This window comes from Solenopsis invicta, chromosome 6 (assembly GCF_016802725.1).
Source record: "Solenopsis invicta isolate M01_SB chromosome 6, UNIL_Sinv_3.0, whole genome shotgun sequence".
Classification (NCBI taxonomy): Eukaryota; Metazoa; Arthropoda; class Insecta; order Hymenoptera; family Formicidae; genus Solenopsis; species Solenopsis invicta.
In genome coordinates, this window is record NC_052669.1 from 17997902 (window position 1) to 18009911 (window position 12010).

General features: G+C 33.7%; 1 protein-coding gene across 1 annotated transcript; it reads right to left on the bottom strand.

Annotated features, from left to right (window-relative positions):
• Window positions 1–6025: 6025 nt before the first annotated feature.
• On the bottom strand, window positions 6026–9331 carry LOC105194089 (uncharacterized protein K02A2.6-like). The gene is given in 6 exon segments (XM_039450835.1): window positions 6026–6281; window positions 6601–6718; window positions 6808–8061; window positions 8140–8518; window positions 8591–8757; window positions 9094–9331. Coding segments are annotated over 6 exon segments (2412 nt in total).
• Between the last annotated feature and the right edge of the window lie 2679 nt (window positions 9332–12010).

Here is a 12010-nt window from a genome sequence, read left to right on the forward strand (position 1 = left end):
AACTAAATTTCGGTATCAAAAAGCAGCATTTTATTGCAGCATTTTATAAAAGGTAAAATGAATCGTTTAAATTGTTATAAGTGTCACCGTAATGTTCGCAATAGATTGAATGGTTTAACGCGGTATTTACAAGATTATCATGGACTTACAATTTATCGAGGAATAGAGAACGGTTTTGAATGTAATCAAGATGGATGTCGTCGAAAATTGTTGCTTACGCCACACAATACAGACCAGATATTATAAAGAAAGACCTTCCTCTTAATGATGGTGAGTGTTTTAGAATAATAAAAATTGTTTCTACTTACTGACGTTAAATGATGTATATAAAATTTGTATATAAAATTTGTATTTAAAATTCATATCAAAAATTATTATTGAGCACTAAGATCCGCTTTCAATTAGTGTTGATACACTTCCTGAACATAATAGGTTATTGTTATAACAAAACGTAAAATTTTTTTAATTATGCGCGTCTTTTTCTTTTTATTAGATCCTTATTTAGGAGCTCTAATTGTTCTGAATCTGCTTTTGCCTTTGTCAAATTGTTCACGAAAGACACGATACACAACGACAAAAAAATACTAAGAAAAAAGTGAGTGGTTCTGTCATTTTCTTTCATTTTACACAGATGTTAACAATGTTTTTAAAGATAATTTCACACATCCTTTTTATTTCAGTTGTGCAATAAAGAAAATAACAGTACTTTTAATGTCAAAGTACCAAATTCCAATCTAATTAAAATTTTTCCGGTATGTATGTTTAAAATTTTTTTATGTCATTATATATTTAGGATAAAGAAGGGGCGTACATTAATAATTATTATATATACATCTTTGTTCTATAGGAAAGGACAAATCTTCCTTATACCGAACAAAATTTAAGGGCTGAGGCGAAAGGTAACATGCAGCCCTATTTTATGTGCATCCAAGGTCGACAAATGACTACTTTTTTGTCCGCATTGAGCAACTTTGGTCGCAGCATTTGATCTTTTACGTAAAACATATAAAAACACTCCACATTTTATATCCAGTTTCACCTTAACATTTTTATAATTTTGTTGAAAGTTTTATTTATGAAATAAATAATAATTCATTAAATACTGTTTCTTCTCTCGTTACCTATTAATATTTGCAACGCTGAAGAATCCACCAATTAGGAGGGTGGATTTTTCAACGTTGCAAATATTAAGAGTAAACTTATCTCTTATATGTATATGCCAAATATAATATGTATATTAATATATTAATATATATTATTAAAATTTCGTTCAAATAACAAAAATATATATACTCGTATATGTCAATTATATTATTTTTAACTACTTGTCACTCTGCTTTGCAATTTTATAATGTGCTACTAATATTACAATAATGTATTAATAATATCACAATAAAAACTGATTCACTTAATTCACTTATACAACTTGATATTTGGTATTTGGTAATTTAAAAAAATTTACTTATTGATTATTAAATTTATTGCGCTAATAATAGGATTAGCTATTACAACAAATCTATATAGCAAGTATAGATGGCTAATATTTTTTGCAGATAGTTACAATTTTAATAGCAACACCTTTAATTTGTTGAAATTTGGCTATAAAACTTATTAAATACATAATATACTTGATAAGTATTATTAAGTTTAGCCAGATTTTAATAAAATATTTTGCTACTGTTGTAAAAGTATAGCTCAGACTGCAAAAAATACTAGCTACCAATATTTACAACTAGATTTACTGTAACAGCTAATCCTATTTTATGCGCAGTAAATTCATTAATCAATAAGTAAACTTTTCACTAATTTAATTAACATACTATCACTGATTCATTCAGTGCTTAATGTTTCATTGATTCATCAGTTGAATTTCACTGATTACCAGTGGCATACTTGGGATTGATGCCTTTAGTGAATAGTCACTGATAATAAGTGATTATACAGAGATTCAGATTTAGAGAGTAATGTAACTTGCGAATTCACGATTCACACGTAGAAAAAGCGTAATTTCTAATACTCGTGTGCTCTGGTCCGTGGTCAAGAGCGTAATGAGTAGACGCGGACTCAGGACAAGCAATATCGGCATCAAATTGCGTTTTTTATCAAAAGATGGCCGCGTGGTAACAGGGACTCGAGATCTTTTTTTGAAGTATCCGGATTTTCCTTTTGTTTTATCGTGTGCCGTGTCGTCCATTGTCTACTCTCCGTAATGCATGCATACATCCGCGCGCGCGTATGTGATGTACAGTTATGAGCTAAAAGGTTTTTAGCTTTGCAACATATTTTCTTCGATGGTTTTTGGAATATAAACTTGCTCATTAATCGGCGAACGTAATTGGTTGGATCCACATGGGAGAACCAATTACGTTCGATGAGCAAGTCTACATTCCAAAAACCATCGAAGAAAATGTGTTGCAATCTCTTTTAGCTCATGACTGTAGGCCTCGCTTCGTTACAGTGATTACTAAAATTATAGCTACCACCAGCATTATTTGATTTTTATTCTAGTGAAAACGAAATTCGCAGTGTAAGTCGAAGGGGTGAGCAAAAGAAGCGTGATAAAATTTTTAATAAGCGTAAATTCAAGAAATACCGTTTTTATATTTTTGTTATTCCTCTTAGGGAGAATTCACACCTTAACAGAAAAGCAGAAAGCAGAAGAGTAAAGACCGAGTTTATGCTATAAATAGTACATTTCTTTTTCTGCAAATGTATTATCAGCGCGAGTTCTGATTGGCTTTCTGCTCTTCTGCTTTCTGCTTTTCTGTCAAGGTCTGAATTCTCCCTTACCAATTTGATTTACATATGTTTCAATTTTATTTTCGCTAAGTTGAAATCAGAATTAGCGTTACTCAAGATACACTTCACTAGTGCTTGCCGGTCGGATCTTGCACATCGTGTGTGATCTACGTGATTTTTCAAATTTATATTTTCTATTTACATATAAATGATACATTCATGTTAATTAAGATACATATATCTTTTTAAGAATAAAATTAAAATATATTATGCATTTACCTTAATTGAGATAAATTATCTCTTTTTAGGAATGTGATTACTTAATTCTCAGCTCCAATTTAAAACTATGTCAAATTCTATTGAATGTAACATATTGCTTCTAATTTAATATTTTTAATAATTTGAGATTTAAAATTTTCTCAAACTTTTATAATATTATTTTAGTTAAAATTCCTTTTTTCACCCAATATGGTGAGCAAAACTGCGATATTTGATCAGCCAAAAGTGGCACCGACACCTGAAACGTGCAATCGGTGTCCCAGCCGAAATCGCTGTACGTTTTTATCCGTCTTGTGCAAGGTTAATTTATATTGTAACATTTCAGCAAAAATTATCAAAAACAGAATATTATTAGTCAGTCAGTCGGTTTTACGATCTGTCAACAAGTTCGTTCCTCCTTTCTCGTCATGAACGCAGGAATGTATATTAATTTTGAAATAGAGGAACCACAGACTTAAGTTATAACTATGTATACATAGTTTATACATAGAAAAGTAACATTACATATAATAATTGTAATAGATTAGTTATATATAAAGAAAAAGCGCAATTAATCAAATTAATCTTTATTTAATTTGTTTGATAAATGGTGCAGTTTTTATCAAACTTTTATACATCTATGTATAAGTCACAAACTCTTTAATGCAACATAATAAAAATATAAATTGACACAAATTTCTTCAATTGTATAAAGGATATAGTGTAAAGAAGAAGAGGGTATTATGGCTACTTTGGACAATATGGTTACCCCTACTATTTCCGTTATTAGATGACGTATTCTAATAATTGCTTATGGAGTTATTCGTTTAGTAGCTCGCCGTTTTTTACCCAGACAGCACCGGACATTCATTGGACGTTCAGTTTTGGTTTCGATTTGGTCCAAACGTCCATGGACTTAATACGAATGTTTTAAAAACGTACATTATTCAACGTACAAAGTATGTTTACATTTGGACATTTTAAAAATGTCTATCTTATGCAAAAAAATTTCTAAGTCTTCTTGCGACGTGTTCCTTTCTCTAACTCGACAATTTTTTAAAAATTACACGAGGGGTTTTTCTTCGGTTACGAAGCGTTTCGTATAAAGTGTGCTCTCAATTGGGTTTTACAGATCAGTTCAGATTGCACGCAGCAAGCGACAAACGTCGAGTAGCAATCGACAAAGCTTGCTGTTTGTTAATGATGGGAACAGTTTGTAATCTTTTACAGCCAGTAGAGGGGATGGATGGCAGCATGTACTTTCCTCAGGGCTCCCCTCCACTGACTCTTGGCTTCACGTAGAAGATTCCAAACTGTTTCAAACTCTCATCATTACTCGCTCAGCCAGGATTCAACAGGATTCAGTTTTGGCTAAATTTTAAACGAGAAACAAGTCGTTGAGTGGCTGTTTATGGTGGCCATCGCTGTAATGTGAAAAAGTCTGTTAACTAAATTTAGATTAATCCAGATCTTATTAGAATTAGTGACACTGAAGGATCACCAAAGCTGGTGCTTAAAATGTAAGTAATAACTGATTTTAATAAATCTAATTGTAAAATATCTATTGAAAATCTAAAAGATATTGTTTGGTGATCGTTGTTTAATACATATAAGAGAGAATATAGCAATGTAAATATTAATGTTCTTTTGAAGTTAGGAGAGAAAGATGTTAAGGAAAGGCCTATTTTTGCTATGTGTATTGATCTGATGATATACAATAGGTTCTAATAATAAAGTAAACATTATCAAGACACAGAGATAATTCCTGCATAGATATCTATGCAGAAGTCGTCTTGATAACATTCACTTTATTATTAAATGTTTATGCAGGAATCGTCTTTGTATTTGACATTCACTTCATCCAGGCAAAAAACAATCTGATATATTGAATATCAGTACTGAATATTAGGTTGCTTTTTACTCTGATGAACTGAACAACAATGTTCATAAAATATTGGTATTAACAATATATGAAAACATAGAGACAACCAAAAAATTATTAGCGTTTTTCTAAAAAATGTATTAGGCCAAAAGATTTAACGTGTAAATTCCTGAGATCAAGTTTAGACAGCTGAAACTTAAATAGGTATTTTTTAATTTGGTTTTTATGACAGTATTATCAAATAACTTTTCAAATAACATTTAACTGTATTTATATTTTGTTTAACTTGCTAAACTTACGTTCTCCGTGGTGGCCCTCGTATGTCTGTAGTCTCACCGATGCTGGTTGTTAGAAGCAGTGGTATCTGAACCTCCACTGTTGGAGTTGGCACAGGTGTCCCCACTGGGGGTGCCCCTTCTGGAAGTGGAGCAGTTGGTGCCTGGAGTTCGAACTCCTCGCAAAGAAGATCGAATGGAAGTTGGTCGATGGTTTGCTTATTTTCAGTTTTGACATCGGCTCTGGCGCGCATTTGGTTCAAATGCACCCTGTGTATTTTGTCGTCGGATGTGCGTACATTATACATCACCCGGCCTCTGGCTTCGATGACGGTCGCTGGGATTCATTTCCATTTGTTCGCAGAGTATGACTTGATGTAAATATGTTCCTCTGACTTGTATTCCCTGCGTCGCGTTCCATGTCTTTTGTTGTACCAAGCTTGAGCTTTGCTACTAGTCACGGATTTTGATGGTGTCTGATTGCTTGGTGGTTTTAATAAACTTAAAGTTGTTCTAAGATTCCGTCCGTACATTAGTTCGGCTGGGGATTTTCCTCCTTGAGCACTGCGCTTTGGTGTGATACGGTAGTTAGCCAAGAACATCTGAATTTGTTTTCTGTTGATTGTTTCTTTCCCTGCTTTCTTTACGTATTGTTTGAATGTGTCTACGAACCTTTCTATTAGCCCGTTTGATTGTGGGTGAAACGGTGCTGTTCGAACATGTTGAATGCCATGAATCTCACAAAATTTCTGAAAGATACTGCTCGTAAACTGCGCTCCATTATCGCTAACGATAGTTTCAGGAAGTCCGTGGCGTGCAAATAAATCTTTGAGTTTCGAAATTACAAAATCAGCGGTTGGACTTCGTGATTTTAGGCCATTTGCTTGGTATTGTTCATTGGACCTGCAAAATCAATGTGGATTCTGCTCCACGGCCCTGGCGGCGTTGGCCACGATGCCAGTGGAACTCTGGTTGGAGTTTTAGCGGCTTTGGCGCAATGTTTACATTCACGGACAAATTGTTGTATCTCGTGATCGATGTTCGACCAGTAAACAAAACTTTGCGCGATTGATTTCATGCGCTCCATTCCTGGGTGTGCTTTGTAAAGTCGTTCCAAGACTCGTGTCCTGAATTGTTTTAGAATGATTATACGGTCGTTCCATATTAGACATCCGTCGATTATTGATAATGCCTCTCTTCGTTTGTAGTACTCAGAGAACTCACGACTGGTTCCGTTGAAATTTTTTCGCCATCCTTCACGAATGCTTTCCATTACTGACTTCAGAGTTTTATCTCTTGCTGTAGCGTCTTTACCATTTTGAATGTGAGTGGCAAAGTATCTAATGCCTGATACAAGATTTGTTTGATTGATGAGTCCAGTTTTATTGTAGCTATGATGCTGTCTTCGTATTTTGGCCTATCAGTCTGGACAATACGTTGGCGTACCCGAATTCCGTTGTTTTGACATACTCAATGTTGAAGTCATAAGCTTTAAGTGTTAAAGCCCAGCGTTGAAGTCTGTTAGCTGTGTAGACTGGTATGCCTTTACGTGAACCAAAAATGGCTAAAAGAGTTCATGATCTGTTTGCAAAGTAAATTTTCGCCCGAAGATCATCCGGTGGAATTTTGTGACTGCAAAAATCAGAGCCAGACCCTCTTTCTCTATTTGGCTGTATGATTTCTCGGTTGTGGTTAGTGTGCGTGATGCATAATACACGGGTTTGATTACTTCGTTAGAAAAACGATGTAGAATACATGCTTCTATGCCCGTGTTTGAAGCGTCACCTGCCACGATTATTTCCTGACTTGGATCATAATGTGTTACCATGAGATCTGATTGAAGAATGTTCTTGAACTTGTCAAATGACTGTTGACATTCTTTGGACCAATTCCATTTGGAATTTGTCTTCAGAAGCTCGTCCAGTGGTTTCCGCCACTTGTGCATGTCTTTAATGAATTTACCGTAATAATTTACTGCACCGAGATATGAGCGAAGTGTAGCTGTATCATGTGGGATCGGCATGTTTGCGATAGCTTTGGTTCTTTTTGGATCCGGACGAATCCCCTGTTCATCAATGATTTGACTCAGATATTTGATCTGTTTCATATAAAATTGGCATTTCTGTGGTTTGAGACAAAATCCGAATTCTCGAACTCGCTGCAGAAGATTTTGCAACTTTTGATCGTGTTCTTCTTCATTTTCACTAGTTACCACAATGTCATCGATGTATGCTGCGGTGCCTGACAACCCTGCAGTCATGGCATCCATAATCTGTTGAAAATTTGCAGGGGCTGTCTTTATTCCAAATGGTAATCGATTGTACACAAATAAGCCTCGATGTGTATTAATCGTTAAATACTGCCTTGAATCCTTCTCGACCTCAATTTGCAGAAAAGCGTCTGAAAAATAAATTTTGCTAAATATTTTTTTGTTTGGTAATTTTGCGAAGATATTCTCTGGGGTCGACAATGGATATTGATGCGGTTCCAATGCTTGATTGAGTCGTGTTGAGAAGTCACTGCATATGCGAATATCGCCGTTTGATTTCCGTGTCACTACGATGGGTGCTGCCCAGTCTGAATACTCGACTGACGATATGATACCCAATTTTTAAAGGCGGGCCAGTTCTTGATCAACCGTTGACATTGCGGCGTATGCGATTGGACGTTTTGCTCTGAATGCTGGCTTGGCTTCTGGTTTGAGATGCAGATTGATTTTTGTCTTGGTGCAATGACCCAGAGTATCACTGAATACATCAGAAAATTCTGATTGAATTTCCTGGATTCTGTTGTGAGATTTTATGGTTGTACACACTGCGTTGATAGGTACTTCCCCAAGGCCAAGCTTGTCAAACCAATCTGTACCTAGAACATTCAGACTTTGAACGTTTGTGATGAAAGTCTTACCTGAATTAATGTGATTGTTGCATTAAATGGTGCAACTAAATTCGCCTAATAACTGTAACGGATTCCCATTTGCTATACGAGCGTTTTGTGTTGTAGGAAAGTATCGTTGATGCAGTTTTCTCCATATAGATTTGGATATGATTGTGATGTCCGATGCAGTGTCTAGCTGTAATTTGACTGGAATCTTGTTGATTTGTACCATTATGTGTTTTCTACGATTTCCGCTAGTAATCTGCTTGACTTGTGATGACTGGCTTTCCTTTGTAGGTTTAGAAGTCTTACAGTAGCTTTCTTTGTGCCCTTGTTGACTACATTGTTTGCATTTATGATTTTTTAATCCACAGTCACGTGAGTAATGCATGGCGCCACAAAACCAACATGGTGTTTTTGATTTCTTAGATGGGTCAGCATCGTTGGTTTTATTTTGTGACTTTTTGGGATGAGTTTGTTGAATTTGCTGTTGTTGTTACCCCTTTTTGTGTGAGACTGCGCAGACTGACATGGAATTTTGCGTACTTGAAGTGCTTACCATAGCAGTGTCCTGTTTGAGATTTACAAGACGTTGTGTTTTCGTGATTAAGTCATGCAGCGTAATATTTTGTTTGTCAGAGCGATCCAGTAGTGAAAGAAGTTTTGTTCGGATTTCCGTTTCTGTATTTAGTCCACTTACAAACATGAGACATTTGAATTGATCAGCTGTAATTTGTCCGATTTTGGCGTCTTCACATTGCTTGTTTACACGGGCTGTGTATGCTCTGAAATCCCCATTAGATTGTTTAGACAAAGTTATGCAGTGATAGCGTGTATTGAATATAGTTGTCTTTTTGCCAAACATTTTAGTTAATTTTTCAACTGTCTGCTTAAAGGTAAAGTCGCTCGGTTTATTTGGTAATAACGTGTTTAAATATTGATCGTGACATGTATTATTTAACTTACGCAATAGCAATCTAACCTTTGCAGAATCTGATAAATTTCTCGCGTCTTCCGCAAACAGTGTAGAGTATCGTTCGATCCATGTATCAAAAAACGTACCTGATGTGGGATCAAATTCTCGAATATTTTTACCCAAGGCCTTCATCAGGAATTCGTCTTGGTTCTCGGCATTACTGGCAAGCGTGTTCGATGCTTGTGCTTGTGTCGATCCTGGCGGAAGTTGCCTTGCCATATGCTCGAAAAATTGTTGTTGTGACTGCAGGAACTGTTGCTGAAGCAATGCGGATTGCTCTTGCTGTGACTTGATAAGTTGTTCTAGCAGTTTCAAGACATCCATTGTTAATCCTTTAAGTTAGGTTAATCTCGTATTGATAAAGAATTTGTTGTCGAAGTTATCCGAATCCTCGTCGCCAAGTTGTTACGTTCTTATGTACGAGGGATAACCAAGGATGTAATGGAAGCAAAATTAAAAAATAAGAGATACTCTTACTTGGTAATTACAGAGATATATTCTGCAACATAATCTACAACGTGTTTGCTGGTCTGTTGCTAACTGTCTAGTTACTGTATGTCGTGCGTCGCGTCATTGTCATTAGATGGCGTGCGTGTCGCGGCGTCAACAATTACAAATGTCCAGTTTATATTTACTACATAAGTTTATATTTTACCTTTAACTTTATTTTGTTTTTTAGTAATAATCTGTTAAAAATTTAATAATGTCAGAAATGAAAAAGCATTATATGAGAGTAAAGAGAAAGATTCTTCAAGAAGATTTGAAGAATCTCTTTGATAATTTATCTAAAATTGCTAAAAGATTTTCTTTTGAATCGAATAGAAGTATAACACAATCTCCTGAGCCATGCACAAGTGTCACACAATCAGAACTTTTTCAAAGCGATACTATAGAATTAAATATAATGTGTAATGAATCTGATGAGTCAAATAAATATTTTTCATTATCATCTCCAGGCTTAATCAACTCTAGTGTATATGCAAATTTGCAAGAAGATAATTCAGAAAAAAATTTACAAGAAAATAATTCAGAAGAAAATATAAAATTAAGTTTAGCACAGTGGTCATTAAAACATAGAGGAAAAGAGGGTAATATGGCACCCATTTTCATTTTATTGAATCATTTTGTTTATAATTAATATTTTCTATTGAAACTTGAACGATTACATTCGTCAAAATGTTGTTTGACAGATTCTAGGCTCAAAATAATGAGATATTTATTATTTAGGACGTGATTTATAAAAATCTAATGCTCTGCATAATCGGTGGCAGAAAAAAAGTGGTTGTAATATGGCTATCTATAAGAATAATTTAAAAAAGTTAGTTTAGTTTAGAAGAAACACAGTATCTTGTTACAAAATTATGTATTTTTAATTTTCCATTGTTTAGAATTTTTCTAATATAGAATTTTCTTGCGTTCAGTAACTTTAAAAATACCATTAGAAATTTAGTTAGAAATGTCATTTTATCCCTGTTTAACATTAAACAACAAGCATAAAATAATGTTTTTAATGTTTCTAAACACCGCTCTCTAAAATGACGATCGATTTATTGAAGAAATATTTCAATATAAAAATTTTGCTTAAAAAGCCATATTAATAAAATTCCATGTTATTGTTTTAACTTTGTATAACTCAGAATGTGTATAGCTGAATAAAAAGGTAAATAATAAAAAAAACACTCAAGTGTATGTATATTTGTGTGATAATACACTCAAGTTTCAGAATAATGAGAAAGTATGAGTAATTAAAGGTTAAAAGTGAACCTTGAAAAAGTTTAGAAGTGCTCAAAAGTAAAAATGCCTTATAACAATTGTCACTTATTATGTATTGTCATATTAATATCACTAAAAAACGGCAGGCTACTAAATGAATAACTCTATAAGCAATTGTTAGAATACATCATCTAATAACGGAGATAATAGGGGTAACCATATTGTCGACAGTAGCCATAATACCCTCTTCTCCAATATTTCGGATACAGCATTAAGTGATTTATTAAAATTATTAAAGTTTCGTATTCTTGAATTACTTACTGATGCTCGAAATCTTTTAGGAACTTGTCGTGAAACTACAAGCAAAATTATTGAACCTGGCCAATATTATCATTTTGGTGTAGAAAATTGTATAAACAATCTTATACGTTATTCAAATAACTTTCTCAAGAGTACTGAAATAGAACTTGCAATTAACATTGACGGTTTGCCTTTAGCAAAGAGTTCTGGAAATCAAGTTTATCCTATTTTATGTCGACTTATTAAAGATTATAGTAATGTTGATATAATTGGCATTTATCATGGCTACGCAAAATCTAGAGAAGCTAACTGTTACCTAAAAGATTTTGTAGAGGATATTACAAAAGTTATTAATTCTGGAATTATTTTTGATAACAAACATTATTCTGTAAAAATCTCTTATTTTATATATGATGCAGTAGCAAAAGCTTATATTACTTATACTTGGTCATATGGGTTATTATTCATGTACCAAATGCCATGAGGAAGGAACTTATATTAATAATCGTGTTTGCTTTCCTAATACAAAACATTTAAAATTAAGAACTGATATTGATTATAGATCAAAAGCCCAAGAAGATCATTATACTGGTACTAGTCTATTAGAACAGATTCCTAATCTTGATATGATAAAATTTTTTCCTTTGGATCCCATGCATTTGATTTATCTTGGAGTTGTAAAAAAATTAATAGTAAACTTATGGTGCTGTGAAAAGCCTTCCGTAAAACTATCAAGTCAAAATATTACAGATATATCTTCTAATTTAATTAATCAAGCCAAAAATATACCGGTGGAATTTAATCGTAAACTACGATCACTATTTGAAGCAAAAAGATGGAAAGCTACTGAATTTAGACAATTTTTGCTTTACACTGGACCTGTTGTTCTTAGAAAAATATTAAATAATGATAGATATATTCATTTTCTTAGTTTACATGTTGCAATAACTATATTAGCAAGTTCCAAATATTCACATTGTATTGATTATG